General features: G+C 40.2%; 1 protein-coding gene across 1 annotated transcript in view; it reads right to left on the bottom strand.

Moving 5' to 3' along the window:
- LYST (lysosomal trafficking regulator) overlaps positions 1-12,884 on the bottom strand; it is a 107,286-nt gene that overhangs the window by 54,287 nt on the left and 40,115 nt on the right. The window contains 6 exon segments of the mRNA XM_048485770.1: positions 2,131-2,262; positions 4,561-4,759; positions 5,343-5,480; positions 9,150-9,299; positions 11,175-11,348; positions 11,848-12,093. Of these exon segments, the coding sequence (XP_048341727.1) occupies positions 2,131-2,262; positions 4,561-4,759; positions 5,343-5,480; positions 9,150-9,299; positions 11,175-11,348; positions 11,848-12,093 (1,039 nt within the window).

Genomic DNA, 12,884 nt, shown 5'->3' with positions numbered 1-12,884 from the left:
CACTAGTTTCAAAATGCTCCAAGGCATGGGATATCCATTTCATTCCAAATTTAACTTGAAATTTAACAGGAATGGGGGCAACAGGAATCTTGACTAAACTTTCTGCAAGTATACAATTCCTTGCCACAGTCTTTCAGACACACAAACATGCCTCAATAGCAGTCCCTTTCATTCACTCGTCACAGGAATAAAAATAGCTACCAGCTATATATGTTGCCCAAAAGAAGAGGTTGTGACTTCTGCAATACCTGGAAGCCCCCATGCTATGTAAGCAGTTAGACCCCTCATCTCACTAAAGGTGCCACAAAGGCGCAAAGTCAAAGACTGACAGAAGAGCAAGATACTGCTCCCCACAAAATGGATGCCTCAGAGAGGGTTTTGGAATCTATCCAGATGACCAGTTCGGGCAGGAAGACAGTTGATTTGATTTACTGGATGTAATATGCTGCCCCTTTCCTTCCAGGCTCGAGGTGGCTCACAACATATATAAAACACAGTAAAACATCCAATGATGTACAAGTAAACATCTAATGATAAAGTATAAAGAAACATTCTAAAATATAAGAAACATCTAAAAATAAACATCTAAAAAGTATAATAAAACCCAAATGGCATAGTAAATTTTAATTCAGTAAAATTTGAATTCATACACATAACAAAAACATCAAGGAATCCTGATGGAACTGACTAATAAGTTGATAGAGGCTGAAGATTGAAGGGGAATGCCTAGCTGCCTCAACTACAAGCCTTGTGGAACAACTCTATCTTACAGACTCTTAGGAACTGCATAAGGTCCTGCAAGATACTGATTTCTTCAGACAGAGCATTCCACTAGGCTGGGGAAAGAGCTGAAAAAGCTCTGGCCCTGGTTGAGGCAAGCTGGTTTTTCCTTGGGCTGGGGACTACCAGTAGGTTGTAATTCACTGAATGAAGCAATCTTTGGGGGACATACCAGGAGAGACAGTCCCACAAGTATGTGGGCCAAGACCATTTAGGGCTTTGTACATTAGAACAAGAACCTTGAATCTGATTTGGTGCTCCACCGGAAGCCAGTACAGCTGATGGCACACAGGTCAAATATAAATCCGCCACAAGGACCCCTGAACATTCTCCTGGTTCTAAGGTGTGCCTGGCTGGACAATGGGGCTAATTAATCCCCAGTGTGTCACCCTAAGGTGATTTAATCAGCGCTCTAAGCAGACCATTACTTACCCCATCTGAATCCACTGCAGCAAGCAATTAGCATTCAAGAGGTTTCCTTTTGGATCCTGATGACTCATCAATCCTCTCCTATCTTTTGGTTGGAACTCTGGACAAACAATCAATTCTTGAGTGGGGCCAGTGAGAGACATCATGATGTCCGTACATCTGGTGCTCTCAGCCCTGCCGTGCTCACTCTATGAGCCCCGGCTGGAATTCCTTGGATGAAGAGTGAGTTCCACCGCCGCTTCTAAAGGCTCCATGAAAACCCCAGGCTGAAGGGGAGAAGGGAGGAAGCAGGGGTGCTTGCACTCCCACATGTACCAGGAGGCAGAGCTGGTGGACAAAGGGTCGTCTTAGCCGAGCCCAAGTTCACCATCCAAACAGTTGGGATGGTTTGTCATAATTTCTTAGGCTTGGTTTACTAAGACAGATTGCTAACCAGACAGAACACTGGGAGCTGCTGAACCAGTATAGTAAGCCTATGTCTGCACCAATCATAACAGCCTGACCAATGCAAACATTACCTGATGAACCTAGTGAGGTAGCTCCAAGAGTAGACAAGAATCCCATCTGCATCAGTGGAATTACCCTGGAGACAGAATATCATCTGACTCTTCCATTCTTACTTCTGGGACACTTAATGGTGTGATCCTACACAGAGGTACTCCAGGCTAAGACCACTGCAATGAATGGGCTTAAACTGGAGTAACTCTACTTAGGATTTTACTGTAAAAGATCTCCAGATCTGGGGAGAAGGGGTTATAATGCACTCCATTCAAGCAACTGATATTCTGAACCAACCAAAAGCAGAAGAGCAGGAACAGATCCATTGGGTAAAGTCCCACTTTATTACAGAATCAACCATTGGGGCTCAGAAGGTACGGTGTGGATTATGACTTGAAGAGCTTTTCGAACACAACTGTTTACCTTCTTGAGGTGCAGCAGAAAATCCTGTTGGACTTGTAATAGCCAATGTTGGGCTGTCAACAGATTTCCCCCCACTGCTGGAATTTCTCAGATACATGATTGACTGAATCTTCTCTTGGAAAATTTTGCCATCTAAAAAAATGAATAAGATCTTGCTGTTAGAAGCAACATGATTAAAAATATAACGGAAGTAGCAAACCCTACATTGGAGTATACTATATTTTAATTAGCATCAGGAACCATAAGGGCTCCTTGAACATATAAGATTTTAAACTTACCAATGACAGTTCATGAATAAAATTTAAATAAAAACATTTAAATGTGTGAGGCCATCTACAGAGCTATAGTAACTGTTACATAGTGAGACATGTAGTGGAATCTTATGCATGTTGATTCATCTCCTCAAACTTGATAGACCTTCCAGTATTTGGTATGTATACTGGATTGCATATGCACTCTCAATTTCTCTTTATATATCTGGATCTTATTATCATAACCAAACTTGCTAAGAAATAAGTATCACCAACTGAAGTAGAACTTACATCTGAGTAAACATCCCTAATTACTTAAAATTGCAGAAAGGGAGCTTTAGCAAAATGGGGGTGTCATTAAGTCACATCTGGCTTATGGTGAACCCTGATGGAATTTCCAAGGCAAGAGACGCTCAGGGGTGGTTTGCCACTGTCTGCTTCTGCATCATGACCCTGGTGTTCACTGGGGGTCTCCCATCCAAATACTTGCCAGGATAGCTTCTGAGATCAGCTCAGAGAGCCAGCGTGGTGTAGTGGTTAAGAGCAGGTGCGCTTGAATCTGGAGAACTGGGTTTGATTCCCCGCTCTGCCACTTGAGCTGTGGAGGATAATCTGGTGAACCAGATTAGCTTGTGCACTCCAACACATGCCAGCTGGGTGACCTTGGGTTAGTCACAGTTCTTCTGAGCTCTCTCAGCCCTACCCACCTTACAGGGTGTTTGTTGTGGGGGGGAGGGAAGGGAAAAGAGATTGTAAGCCCCTTTGAGTCTCCTTACTGGAGAGAAAGGGGGATATAAATCCAAACTCTTCTTCTTCTTCAGACAACATCAGGCTAGCAAAGTGCAGAGCTAAAGAAATAAGCATCCCAATTCAGTGACCAGAGAGGAGAGGTCCTGATAACCACACAGAGTTTCATCACCAACACAGAATCATCTTTTCATTTCAATAGCAAAAGTAAAGAATCTAAAGAATCTGAGAATCTACCCTATTTTAAAACATATGAACACATGAAGCTGTCTTTTACTCAATCAGACCACTGGCCCATCAAGGCCAACATGGTGTTTTTCATCTGCTCCAGGCTAGACAACCGGCACCTTAACTGTGCTGCCCTGACCTAGCCACAGTGATCCATGCAACAGTCACCTCTAGGCTAGTCTTCAGTTACTCACTCTATGCAGGCTGCCCTTGAGATTGCTTCAGAAACTTCAGCTTGTGCAAAATGCAGCTGCCTGGGTCCTGACTAGGACATCAATGACAGTCAACATCCAGGCTGTGCTCTATCAGCTGCATTGGCTCCAGGTGAAGTATTAAATCAGGTTCAAGGTTTTGGTTTTAATCTTCAAGGCCCTAAACAGTCTGGAACTGTCGTACGTGTAAGACTGCCTCCTCCAATATACCCTCCAAAGGGGATTACACTCTGCAAATAACTACTTGGTGGTGATCTGTGGCCTGAAGACTACCCAACTGCCTTTCATCAGAGTCAGAGCCTGCGGGATCTTGCCCAATTCATGTTCCACCTTGGCAGTGACTCCCGGTATGCAGCAGCGTAGCCCTCTGATCTGCACCACCCTTTTGGGTGTCATAAGTCCATGTAGCCCAAGGGAGGGCTTTCCAGCTGTGGGGAAGTTTAGTTTTATTTTTTGCTACCCCCACAAAGCCGAAAAGTCCTCCAAAGGAGGTGGGGCAAGCGCAGTAGCAGCTCCGTCCCTGCCCACCCAGGGCTCTGGTTTGGGCTGAAAGTCTACCATAATTCACTAAATGTTGTGCCACAGTTTATCTCTAAGGTACTATAATACTGCCTTGATACTTTGCAATGAACATACTAAACTGTATTTAACAACACTGATTTCAATAAGTTATTTCTGTACCTCAAGTCCATCATAGTCAAAATTTGGACACTATCAAATATTTTAATAAGACATGGACTGAGGAACCAAACATCAGATTTGAAACACAAATGACTACAATTAGGAAACTTTAGAGGAGTAAAAGCAGAAGAGGCTATAAACATATGAAAAACATTATCCGAAAAGGAGATGACTTACAATCGATATTGTGTTATGCACTTGTAATGATTTCAGAAGACTTAGAAGGGTGTACTGTTCATTATAAAGTTGTTAGTAAATTTCACAGAAATTTCTTATTTACAAATTCATACTGAGCAAAACATTTTATCTACCTATGTGCAGAGAAAAGTAGAAGTTTGTGGGATTGTGACAAACATATGTATTAGTAGGAGGATGAACTGCTAAGAGGAAGTTGAAGATCAATGTCAGCAATTCCATATCTGGGGGAGAACCAAGAACTTCTTCAATTATTTTCACAAATGATCTGCAAATTTCAGTAGGTATAGATATGAAATGTTCTTCTTTGTGCTCCTAGGAAAAAATGAAGAAGCAAATAGCTGAAGAGGAAAACCCACAAAATCACTGTTTTATTCTATGTTCTATACAAGGATAAAGACCGGGGTGGGGTGGGGGGCAGCTTTATATTGAAAGACTACTCTTCAGCTTTTCTTGCTCAAAATTCCAAGTGAATACAAGAAATGTTCAGTAGTGTGATTAAGATAGGTTGGATCTAAAATTTTCCACCAGCTCCACCTTTCCACTGCAGATCTTCCTTATGGTCCCCCAATCCCACAGTACAAGCATTTTACAGAAATCACTAGGCTGCCATGGATCCAACCCATTATTTTTACAATTGTCAAAGAAAAAGCTTAGAAAACACTATTGGAAATTATTTATGGTTCTCTTTCAAGTTAGGAAATTAGAAAAGATGATCTCTAAGCCTCTTCAAAATCTTGGTCTACAGATTTTAAAATGTTCAGGATTTGTATACCATCACTGAATACTTCAGGTGTAGAATGCTTCAACGGTTTCCTAACAAGGGCATCGTAATTTGCAGCCCAGAACTGTTTCCTGAATCCCTGTCAACTTCAAAACAAACGTTATATAGAAATACCTGAAACACCTGAAATGTCAGCAAGAAGTGATGTACTACTCGAGCTTTCAGAAGTTGTTTAATGTTAAACATCTGTTGCCAGTGATTATCTTGGATAAGTATTTCTAGAGCTGATAAGAGTATTTTCCAAACACCTTGCTGCAAAACAAAAGAATGTTGCAAGCCTTAGTTAACACAAAATTACAGCAGAAGCAAAGTTAACAACTTTTATCAAATTGTATTGAAATAACCAGTTTGTTCATGTTGAGATTAAGCCACAAAGTCTTCAGGTTCATGTGATACTTCTCTTGGGAGGAAAGGCTTCCTTGTTTTGAACTAACCACAATTTGTTGTGATGCCTGAATAAGATGTTGTGATGCACTTTAAACACTTGTGATCCTTCCAGGTTGTAGCCAGAAGCAAAACCAAAATATGTCAAAAGTCCCCAATTAGAGATAAAGGTTTAGAGTTTAGACACTACAGAAGTTCTAGTTCAGGGGTCCCCGACTTTTTTGAGCTACGAGCAGAATTCAAATTCTGATACAGCATGGTGTGCACTTCCACAAAATGACTGCTATAAAAAGGCAGGGACAGCCACAGAATGGCTGCCACAGTTTATTGTCCGTTACACACTGAAGATCCTTGATGTGTGGTGGCAGCTGCCACCAAAACAACATTTTAGAAAATCTGCACAGCCAATCAAATCTCCAATGGCCAATCAGAAGTTTGGTGAATCAAAAGCCTCTCCTGGCCCCACCTGGTTCATAACAACATCAGGAGAAGTGTCATGGTGCCTACAGGCACCCATTTGAGGACCCCTGATAGAACAGATTTTGAGCTATGAGGAAATTATCTTTAAATTGGGCAACAGACTCCATTTATTTCAATTTCTTCAAATTAGACACATGCTTAATACTCTGGTAGGAAAGTATAGCAGTTTAAGCTTTCTTAAGGTGGTAATATATTTAGAAGATTTATTGCTAATATCTATGCTTTTTTGCTTGAAAATAGGGATTTACAGATAAATATCAAACTAGAAGAACCGAAATGGTCACTGAATATTGATTTGCCTAGATGTATGAGCACGTGATTGAGGAAAAAATATTTTAAGAAGAAGAAGAAGAAGAAGAAGAAGAGTTTGGATTTATATCCCCCCTTTCTCTCCTGTTAAGGAGACTCAAAGGGGCTTACAACTTCCTTGCCCTTCTCCCCTCACAACAAACACCCTGTGAGGTAGGTGGGGCTGAGAGAGCTCCGAGAAGCTGTGACTAGCCCAAGATCAACCAGCTGGCGTGTGTGGGAGTGTACAGGCTAATCTGAATTCCCCAGATAAGCCTCCACAGCTCAGGCGGCAGAACATGGAATAAAAAACCTGGTTCCTCCAGATTAGATACACGAGCTCTTAACCTCCTACGCCACTGCTGCTAAGGGTTTATTTAATCGGCATCTTACTCCACATGGGCTGTCTATTAACTATAAGATTGTTGTGGAGATGTGGATCATTTGGTGACAATTTTGTTAACATTTTTGGAGTTGTGCAAAAACACAGAATTTGGGGGATTTTGTGAGTGCACTTCACTAATGATATGTTAAATATTAACTCTCATGGTCAAAATGTTATATTAAAAATTATGTTGTTTTGTCAGATTTGAAATTTGTCTTAACCTTTTTGTGGTTGCTAAAATAAGTCTATATGCCAGATGGAAAAAAAGCAGACGCTTCACACCTCCACAAGACTGGTTGAATTATGTCAGGGAGAATGCATTGCTTATTAAATTATCACCAAACAACATTAAGAAACTCGTCTGATATTTAAGTTATGTTTATGGAACATTGGGTTATGTTCATACTGTTTGGGAATGATAATGCTACAGAGGAAATTTCACATATATTTTCTATGAGTTACTATATCTATGTAGTACTGGTAGTTATATTTTAAGGAATTACAGAATCATTATTATTATAAACAATTACTTATTAGGGTGTTGTGTGGTTTCCGGGCTGTATGGCCATGTTCTAGTAGCATTTTCTCCCGACGTTTCACCTGCATCTGTGGCTGGCAGCTTCAGAGGACCTGATGGTAGTAAAGCAAATGGAATATATATACCTGTGGAATGTCTAGGGTGGGAGAAAGAACCATTTGCTGCCTAGAGTGGTGGGTGGTGTTCTGGGTGATGTTGACTAGCCCTTTGACTGCTTACTGCCTGGAGACTACCATCAGATCCTCTGAAGATGCCAGCCACAGATGCAGGCAAAACAGGAGAAAATGCTACTAGAACACGACCATACAGCCCAGAAACCACACAACACCCCAGTGATTCTGGCCATGAAAGCCTTCAGCAATCCAATTACTTATTAAATAGCAGGCATAACCATAAAACATTTTGTTATTTATAATGACAGGACCATGTTAAAAATACATAAACACATATACACTATCTATATAGGAAATTAATCCAGATGTATCATTTATATTATAACAATTGAGTGAGCTGATATTCATGCAGAGCTTCTCTCACTGAATTAAGAATCAGGTTATTTTTTTATAGCCCACGTATCTCACTGAATCAATGTTGTGTATTGCTCAAAGAAAGACATTTGTATTTTATATATATTTATGTTTCTAATTTTTTTAAAAAATTACGTGCCCAATTAAGACATCATAATAAACTGCAGTTTGTTACATACTGCAATGTCTTCATTCTATCATTCAGACACTAGGGAAGAGAGCATGCAAGTTAGTGGACCTTTGATGCTTATTTACATATCAAACCAATCATGAGGTTTTTAGTCACCTCAATATAGTACAAGCTAATACTCAGAAACTACGTTCTTCTATTGCTAGTATTCACAGGGGTAACAGTTTGTACACTTGACCACACGGATGCACAACACAAGGTTATACATCTTACCAGCAACAAAATATTGAACTTTAAAAGGACCAAAATTCTGTATGTACAGTCTACAATACAGTGGAGACCATTTCTGAATCACTTATAACAATTCCTCATACAAATGTCAAGAAGGATTTTGTTTTAGCACTTTAGGACACAGACAGGTGGATACTCTTCCCAGCTTTCACTGTTTCTGCCCTCCTTCATGATTTTGAATTAACGCTCTCTCTGAAGAATTGACTGCCTGTAATGCTTTCTAACAAAGCAGTTTGATATGGATCTGAAAAAATGAGATCTGATCCATGACACCTCATACTGGAATACATTTCTTTATTCTTCTATTTTATGTTGTTTATTGATTTTTGTTTCATTCAGCTCAGTAGGAATTATTGTTATTGGTGAAACAATGAGAGAGTTCACACAGCCAATGATATTACTAACCCCATATGAGTCACTAAGGATGAATAAATTAAGCTTGCTCCTTATACTTGCAGAGATAAAGGTAAATGGTACTCAAGTTAAAAGGTCCACACTAAAATTGTTAAGCAATTACATGGAAATCTAACAAGTAAAAAACACAATGTTAGGTGCAGTCTTACAGACATCAATTTCACTCTCTTTCCTAAAGTCTTAAATGTAGTTCAATATGTACTACATCCCCATTGGCACCTTCAGCTCAACAAATTATTATTTTAGGAATGGATGGAAAACTGCACAAACCTATCAGGATGCCCAATGCAAGTTTTGGATTATTTATTCTTTGCTTTAATTGCCACTTAAACTTAGAAACCAGTTCAAATATTTCAGAAGGAGCAGACACACATTTAATGGCTATGAACAAAAATATTGCAACTTATTTAGCTAAATACAAAAGTCATCATGGCTGGTCTCTTGAAAAGTGCAATGCACATTCTGTAAATAAAAAAAACTATACCTGCGCTTTAGACCATATCTTCCAATCAAGTAATACTTCTTCCAACAATTTAACATCTTGAATTATTGCTGTAGTCTCTACATCAAGTGTAAATTCTCCATTGTCATTTAGATTAATTATTTTCTCATTGCAGCATCCTGCAAGAAGAGTCTTTCAAAAGACAGCAAACACCATTAGTGGAGGAAACATCAACAACAAAGCCTCATAACACCACCTTGCTTGGTTGGGGTGATTTGGCCCACTTTTAACAACACACTGACCAGTAGTAAATTTGATGTGCTGCTAAAATATTAATTTGATGAAATTTTTATATCCCAGCTAGCAAGGACGTAGGTAAAGGCGTGGGGTTCTCGGGTTCAACCCCCCCATTACATGTCTGAAGCTCGCTCCCCTATTTGTAGTTTTTTTGTATTATTAAAAATGTTTTTCAGTTTGGGGCCTGCAGGGGAGCTCTGTTTTTAGGCTAGCAGCAACAGAATTTCAGGGATTTTATGGGAGACTCTCCTGATGATACCACCCATGTTTGGTGAGGTTTGGTTCAGGGAATCCAAAGTTATGGACTCCCAAAGGGGGTGCTCCCATCCCCCATTGTTTCCAATGGGAGCTAATAGTAGATGGGGCTACCCTTTCGAGGGACCATAACTTTGGACCCCTAAACCAAACTTCACCACACCTGGGTGGTATCAGAAGGAGAGTCTCCTGAAGATACCCTGAAAGTTTGGTGCTGCTAGCTTAACAATTGCACCCCCGACAGCAGGCACCCCCCAAATTTCCCCAGATTCTCCTTTTAAATCCACCTTTTTTGGCATGGATGTAAAGGGAGAATCTGAGGTCCCCAGTTTAAACATTGAAAGTGATGCTGCTTCAGGGATAATCCACCCCACAACAGCCTCACTTTCAATATTGTTTTGAATGGGGACCTCAGATTCTCCCTCTATTTTATTTATTTATTTATTTATTTATTCGACTTTTATACCGCCCACCCCCAGAGGGCTCTGGGTGGTGGTAGATTTAAAAGAAGAATCTGGGCTCCCTAGTTTAAACACCATTGAAAGTGATTGGGGTGTGGGGGTGGATTGGGGGTGTTTGGGGGTGGATTCCAGCATCACAGCGGCCGCCCATTGGGGGGGGGCGGGGAGCAAAACTCAGGTTTTGCACTGAGCTCCATTTTCCCTAGCTATGCCTCTGCCCGGAGGGGGGGGGCAGAAGGGACTGCTGTCTGGGAGCCCAGCCGGTGAGGGGGGTGGGACAGGCAGGGCAGGGGAGTCTGCCATCCCAGGCCTCAGAGAGCTGCTTTTATAAGCACTGAGGCTGGGGGCGGGGCTTCAGGAGGAGTGGCTACGCCCCGACCCCCCCATAAAAAACTATACCCACGTCACTGCCAGCTAGTATTTACATTTTACATTTCAAATGAGCATTGCTATTTTAAACATTAAAGATAAGGGTTAATTTTTCAGTGAGGAAAAAAGCAAGATTCACAGACATTCTCTTCCAAACCAATCTGCCTTCCCCTCTTCATTTTTATAATTCCTGTATACATGTCACATAATAAACACAATGTGTGGGAACATTTTGCCTGACAATGCTGAATGATCTATATCTTTAAATAATCTAACGTCAAGTGATGACATGTATTGGATAAAAACACACAGGTTAAAAAAATTAGAAAACAAAATCTACAGAGAAGAGAAGTAGCTGTATAATCAAAAGGATAAAAATGACTTTGGATAGCTGGTGACAGTTTCAGGCTACTTCTATATCTATAATGACAACATCACAAATCTGGTCTATTTTGAGAGAAGGCAATTAAATTTAAACTTACTTTTAGAATTTCATTAATACTGTGAGGCAAATAATCTAAAAACTCCTACATCCTCTAAGATGCAGCTGGTTTTAATAGATTATGTTTATTTTAAAAATATTGTCACTTGCTCAGGTCCTTAGAATGAAATATATCACTTTGAGAAGCAGATTAACTACCTTTCCAAATTTAGCCAGCATACAAGTTTCAATGAGACCCCATACCTGCAAGATGTGAAATCCAACAATGCACTTAGGTTTTATCAACACCTGATGAATCATTGAGTATCCATTGCAGTTTTCTAACTCATGTATTCTCTGTTGATTGTGCTTTGTTAAGGCAAGTATTACTTTTAGAGCCAAAGCTTGAGTCTCTTCACAGTTGCTGATCTCTACAACCTAAGTATAGGACAACTCATTAGTTAAATATTAAAGCATACTAAGAATTAACTGTAATGTTACTTCCCTTTAGTAAAAGATGACCATAATATAGAAAGCTATTTCCTCTGAAAGCACCAGTAGTATATTCAATCTCTGTCAGTAATATGCTTCTAATTTGGACAGTACAAGTTAAATCAATAAGGAAAGGATAGTGTATGTAAAGCCCTTTCTTGAGACTATGTCCTAGACACAATAATTAGCATTTCTACAGCTTTTTGTTTTAAGAATTTCATACACATTTGAGAGATTCAAAAAAGGTTCCTACTTTATAGCTCAGACTCTTAGCAACTACATTACACTAACTCTCCTTGGGTCCTCTATCCTACTGCAGTGCTATATTTATGACACCTATTCATTTTACATTATTCCCTCTTAAAATCCCAAAGAATAATACAATCTGAACGTCAGTGTCTTAACAAAGCTACTGATAAGCAAAGTGATTTTCTCGACATCTTACCCTGGCAAAAAGGAAGACAAATGCCCCAGTTCCACCAATCTCATGCAGTATTCCCTGAAGACCTTTATATTCAGCTGGCTGTAGCATTTTCAGATAATGAGGATCTGGCAAATTGCTGTGTACTTCTTTTGAACTGAAAGGTCGCTGGGAAGGTATAGTTTTTGCTTGACCTTTAAGTCTGATTACTGGTTCATAGATTGTGTAGTGGCCAGGGCAGCGTGGGGTATAAACAGCAGCAAGGCTCTCCTAAAAGACAGGACAATACTTTAAGGCATTTACAGTTCATCTTAATTTTTGAATGAAGCACCTACTTCATGCCACAGGTATCACCAGTTCATCTCTACAAGGTTATTTAATAAAATGATGACTGTTTTTCTGAAAGTCTTATGAGTGCCATGGGGATAACTTTTGAACATCATTACTGGACAAGAAGTGACAACCTGTGGGAGATGAGGTGGGTGGGAAGACAAGTTCTTTAGGACAGGCGGTCAGATGAAGTAGGATTATTGGGAAGGATTTTGTCATGAGATTATAGCTACGTAAGAAAGGACTTTTTGGAATCAGAGGGTTGGATTCAGTGATCTGCTCTCACAAGGACTGAGGATCTTCCTCCCTTTCTGTTCCCTCCAACTCCAGTACCAGGGGTGGGGGGGTGGGGTGGGGAGAAGATCAGGTAAAAATATTCTCCACTTCTCTCTTCCACCAGTGGAGCCAGTAATAATTGAAATTCTCTGTCTCCTGAACCAGCACTACATGAAAGTTATCCGATGAATAAAAAATGAAACTACAGGCCTAACTACATGTTATAATTGTATCACCTGCAGAGGGACGTTCTCAAATTCTTGACTTCCCAGGGATGTGTATAGCCTGTTTGGATGGACACTGCAGCACAAGAACAGAGGGGGCTTTTTTCCTGACTGGAACAAGCACAGTGGTGCTGATTACTATACTGAGGGCTGCATATGTACATGCTGAGCTGTTTGTGTTGTTTTGTTAAGTGACATCAAGTTGCTTCCAACATATGGTGACACTGTGAA

This window comes from Sphaerodactylus townsendi, linkage group LG01 (assembly GCF_021028975.2).
Source record: "Sphaerodactylus townsendi isolate TG3544 linkage group LG01, MPM_Stown_v2.3, whole genome shotgun sequence".
Classification (NCBI taxonomy): Eukaryota; Metazoa; Chordata; class Lepidosauria; order Squamata; family Sphaerodactylidae; genus Sphaerodactylus; species Sphaerodactylus townsendi.
This window is presented reverse-complemented; position numbering and strand designations above follow the sequence as displayed.